This window comes from Fukomys damarensis, unplaced genomic scaffold, assembly GCF_012274545.1.
Source record: "Fukomys damarensis isolate Sample0158 unplaced genomic scaffold, DMR_v1.0_HiC HiC_scaffold_35, whole genome shotgun sequence".
Classification (NCBI taxonomy): Eukaryota; Metazoa; Chordata; class Mammalia; order Rodentia; family Bathyergidae; genus Fukomys; species Fukomys damarensis.
This window is the reverse complement of record NW_022900947.1, coordinates 1,793,575-1,798,961: the sequence shown is the minus strand read 5'-3', so window position 1 is coordinate 1,798,961 and position 5,387 is coordinate 1,793,575. Positions and strand designations below refer to the sequence as shown.

Sequence of the window (5,387 nt, the reverse complement as noted above, 5' to 3'; positions counted from 1 at the left end):
ACCAAAAAAAAAAAAAAAAACAAACAAACAAAAAAGAGGCAAATCTGCTTTAGAAGCTGTGTTCATACAGCACTGAGAGGAAATTCCTACCTTTAGTCCACAAGAGACACTGCGCATGGTGGTGCATGCCTGTGATCCCAGCACTCAGGAGGCTGAGGCAGGAGGATCATGACAAGATAGAGGTCAGACCAGGCAAATTAACCAGACCTCCTGCTCCTCCCCTGAAAATGAGAGAGAGAGACAGAGAGACAGACATAGAGAGAGAGAGAGACAGAGAGAGAGACAACAGGGTTACCAGACAAAATAAAAATAAAGAAATGGGCATAAATGATGGAGCAGAAGTATGAATGGGATTCAGGAATAGAGAAGTTCATGTATCTTAAGAATGAGAATAAGTCTGGGTATTTAGCTCAGTGGTTCTGCTCCCTGCCTTGCAAGTACACAGTCCCGAGTTTAATCCCTGGTATCAAAACAAAACAAACAAAAAAAGAATGAGGATAGGTTGAAGACCAAGAACCAGGCTCAGGACCAATCGAATTACCAGTATGATGCTCCTCGTCACGGCTCTGGGACACGATAGGGAAACCTACAACCACAGCTACCATTGCGTTCAGAGTGCCAAACACTACGCCACATGACCCCAAGTAATCTTCCTCCCAAGAATTATTCTCAGTTCAGTCCTAAAGATTAGGGTGTAGCCTAGGACCAGCAGGGACAGTACTTGGGAAGAATTTAGCCCGCTGCCTGGACAAAGCAAACCCTCGCTAATGTTAGCTATGCTCTTTAATATGTTGCCTCTGTGGCCGAATAGGATGTGCTTTATTCCCTCCGTGTCCAGCCAATCCTCTGGTTTCTAGCATGTATTTCACCTTCTCTTTCTCAAATTTAACAAAAATAACAAATCAACTCCTTAATCTCCAAGTTTTATGAAGTACCAATTATACGGCTAGCACTGAAAGGGATTAAATAACAAAGATGAGAAGAGTGTCCTGTCCATCAATAGATGACAATTTAGCTAGAGAAAGAACCGTAAGTTATGCCATGTTAAGAACCCTGAGTGCAGACTCCCTGAGGGCAGAGAGGGCATTCTGACCTGCAAGAATTAGAGAAAGCTACAGAGAAGATGAAGTTAAAGTGGGGAAAACCAAACATGAAAGAAACAAGAAGGGCCCATCGTGCAGCCAGCGCAGTGGGAATACTGAGATGAGACAATGTGCTCAAAAGAACACAAAGCTGTTCATTTCCAAAGCAAACATGCATTAAGGACTCTTGGGTGCAAACAGTCCTGGAATCAAGGTGTTGATAAACTACTTCTAGACATAAGAAGGAGCACTCAGACTCAACGAGGTTCTGAAAGCACCGAGGATTCTCCGATCACCAGCTACCCTATGCTCCACCTTCAGATCTCCCTGCTTTGCCCTTTCCTCTTCCTCCTCCCAGCCTCCTCTGGTCCTAGTGCCCAAGTCACGCAGACATCCTCACCACATCCTCCTGTCAGCCTGGTCCACAGCCACCCCCATCCGCCTCCCCACCACAGTACCTGGTGGCACTGTCAGGCCAAGTCCTGGCTCGCCCAACTGAGGGTGCAGGGAAGGGGCAGGAGCTGCCCCAGTTAACCGATGTCCTCTGCCTGCCAGGGCAATGAGTCTTCAAAGGAGTGAGGCATAATCAGGAAGAAGAGGCAAGTGTCTGCTCTGTCACGGCCACGACATCTGACACCTGGTTACCCATCAGCAGCCCCTGACCAATGCGGCAACTGCCACTGGCCCCTGGATACTGGCTGCCCCGGCTCCACATAGGCGTCCCTCTAGGCACTCCTCCTCCAGTGACATATCACGCATCTACGCCTTCATCTCTTGTCTGCCACCCTATGAGAATGCGGTCTCATGGGAGTAACTTGTAGCATCCTTTATTTTGTTTTGAGACAGGGATTCACTATGTAGTCCAGGACAGTCTCAAACTCCCAGCAATCCTCCTGCCTCAGCCTCCTGAGTGCTGGAATTACAACTTCTAATGTTCTTTAGCAGCGTAGAGTATCTATGCTTAACAACAATTGATTGTGTATCTCATAATATCCAAGAAAGGGTTTTGAACGTTCCCAACATAAAGAAATGCTAAATGCTTTGATGCAGATGTGTGAGTTACCCTGATCTGATCTATGAGCATTATATACATGTGTTGAGGTATTATTGTACCCCACAAATACACATAATTATTATGTGCTGATAGAAGAAGTAAAAATTTGAAGTGTTTGTAAATGGGGAGGGTGAGAGGGGGTGAAGGGAGGGCAGGGACAAGGGGAAAAAATGAAAACCAAGACCTGTTATGTAAAAGTACACGATCCCAATGATGAATGTAACTGTACTGTATACCTAAAATGTACCAATAAACTCAATGAGAGAAAAAAATAAAAAGAAATAAAACTTTGAAAAAGAGAATGCAGTCTCCAGAATGGCAGAAACTTCTAACCATGTTTATTGTTATAGCCACAGCACCTAGAACATTCCTAGCACACAACAGGTACTCAAAAACGCCTGCTGAATAAATCAATCATTGGATGGACACTGCCTTTCCAGCCTGGGTATTACATTAGGCTCTTGCTTTGACTCTCTGAGCCACCCCATAGCTTTTCCATAAATTTCCTATTTGCTTAACTTAGCTCTTTGTAGCCAAAAAAATTCTGAGGAAGCCTCAGCAAAAACCAGTGCTGATGGTAACAGAGTATGTCAGCGATGTCTTAGCTGCTAAAGAAACTGCTAGGCCAGCACACCCAGAAATCAGGATAGAACTACATATACCCGGCCCCACAACCAGAAGAGAGGGTTATTGCCGTTCACGGCTTCAGGCCACAGTCCGTCAGCTCATCCTGGTTCCAGGGCAGGACCAGGATGGCAGAAGGGCATGGTGGAGCAAAAGGTGCTGAGGAGGATTCTCCCAGGCCCGACCAGGCCCCGCCCCACAGCACACCCCTCACCGCGCTGCGCATCTAGGTTCTCATCTACGCTCCCCTCACCGCGGGGGAATTCTCCTAGGAGCACAGGGCCCAGGCCAGATGCCTCTCACACACAAGAATCTGGGGTGCACGTTTCAGATCTAAACCATAACAATACAAGACCAAACCAACTTTAGATGCACATATCGCATAAACCTCTGTATAGATTCTGTGCAGTTTTCCAAGAGATAAACTGGGTTGTTGTTGTTATTGTTGTTTTTGGTACCAGGGATTGAACTCGGCTCCTTGTACTTGCTAGGCAGGCACCAGAACCACCGAGCTAAAACCCCAGCCTAAATGAGGTTAAGGTCTTAAGAGAGGTAAGATACAAAGGAACTTAAGCTTATTTAAGCCATCAAGGGTCACAAATTGCTTATCAAATGTATTATGTGGAGAAAATCCTAAATTGGGGGGCAGCGGTTGAGACAGGGCCTTGCTGTACAGTTTTAGGTTGACCTTGAGCTATGTAGCCTAGGCTGGCCTTAAACTCACAGTGATCCTCCTACCTCAGCCTCCCAAGTGCTGGGATTACTGGTTGGAAATCCTAAATCAGAAAAGGGGTTATTTTGTGTTTTATTTTATTAATGAAATGTTCACTCTTCTTTAAAGCATGCCTGGCACAGTCACACAACACTGTGAAGGCAGCAGCATCTGCCAACCTTCTTCGAAGGAGAAATATTCCAATAATCTTCTGTTTGAGACCAGCTGAGATTGTGTGGGCTGCTACAACAAAATACTGTAAACTGAGCTAGAAACAACAGAAATTTGTTTCTCATAGTTCTGAGGGCTGGGAAGTAAAAAATCAAATCAGACTTGGTGTCAGTCAGGTCACTTTCTATTTTACAGTGCCATCTTGTTGTAACCTTCCTTCACATGCGGGGAGAAGCCAGGCTGCCTCTTAGGCCTTTTTTTGTGTGTGTGGTAGCACGGATAGAATCCAGGGCCTTAGCACTGAGCTACAGCCTCACTTTTTCTCTTTTATTTTAAGACAGGGTCTTGCTAAGTCACTAAATTTCGTAGACTGAGCATGAACTAGTGATCCTCCTGCCTTGGCTTCCCCAAGTGGTGGGATTACAGGTGTGTGTCGCTACACTTACTTCTTAGGAATTACTCTGAAGCAAACAGACAAATAGTGATTAGCATGGGATACAGTCCTAAATTATAACAAACATTCAGCATGTGTCTATGTATTTCTAACATTTCATATTCAATTTCTTTAAACATTAACAAAACTACACATAAATTCTCCTTCCAAAAACAAGAATAAATAAGTCTTGCTCACTGAGGCCAGGCCTCATTAGAATCACAGTGCCGTGGAATTAATACTGTATCCTGTGAACAAAAATTAAAACTCTCTTTTTTGAAAGTATTACTGTCATTCTAAGCTTCTGTGAAAGAAGATACTGGTTTTGTCTTTTGGCATTTATAAAACATTTACGTCTACCTCATTATTTAATCTCTGCAGCGTTATAGGAAGTTTTTTTTTGATATAATAGTTTCTGTTTGTACATCATATCCGGATATAAAGGTAGAGGGGAACTAAAAGAGGTTTAGACCTAATGTCAGTCAGACCTGATTTCCGACAGTAATGAATCCCTTCTATGACCCATCGGAGTTGAGAGCACAGGACAAACTGGCACAAATGCTTCACTGCAAGCTGAGGAGCGAGGGTGTTAACGGAAAACCAAGGCCTGGTTCTCGTCCCATTCTCAGATTTTCCCATCAAAAAGCCACGGCTGCTGCACAAACACATGGAGAGGGTGAGGCCTTCCGTTTTCAAACTCCACCCCTCTGGCTAGGGGTGGAACCCCAGGTCTGCCCACTGCACTGAGCTACCTCTACCGCCTTCTAAAAATAAATCATCCGCTGCATAAAGGCGGATCCAGAAACAGATCCAAATACATATGCAAATTTACTGCAGGACGCAGGTCCCAGGCGCGGGTCATTGGGGAGGGGGTACCAGGGATCAAGGGTCTTTGTGCTTGCGAAGCAGGTGGCAGAACCACTGAGCTAAATCCCTGGCCCAAGGATGGTTTTTTCTAATGGTTCTGGGGAATGAACGTTGGGCCTGTGCATTGAGCTACAGTCCCAATCGTTTGAAAAAGTTTTGAGTCAGGGACTTACTAAACCGCTAAGTTGCCAAGGCTGGGCTCGAATTTATGATCCTGCCTTAGCCTCCCAGAGCTGGGATTACAAGCACGCCCTCGCTGCCGTTCAGTAGCAGGTCTCTCTGAGCCCTACCTGCTCAGGTACGGGTCCTGGCTACACTCACCGCTACTTCAGGAGCTCCTGAGCAACGCGACCGCCTCGGGGTCTCCGGGGTGCTGAGAAATCAGAGGCGTCTAACCGAGCTCTTTCCTCTCGGAAGGCTCGTGAGGCCTCCGCATCCCGCCGG

The 5,387-nt window shown here is 45.8% G+C and overlaps 1 protein-coding gene across 4 annotated transcripts in view; it reads right to left on the bottom strand.

The window, feature by feature from the left end:
• The window catches only part of Grk4 (G protein-coupled receptor kinase 4), a 53,802-nt gene extending 53,581 nt beyond the window's left edge, over positions 1–221 (bottom strand). For all 4 annotated transcript variants that reach the window (XM_033758807.1, XM_010641757.2, XM_010641762.2 and 1 more), the window contains exon 1: positions 91–221. In XM_033758807.1, coding sequence (XP_033614698.1) covers positions 91–127 — 37 coding nt within the window. In that variant the 5' untranslated portion in view covers positions 128–221. The remainder of the gene's footprint in view (positions 1–90) is intronic.
• Positions 222–5,387: the final 5,166 nt, after the last annotated feature.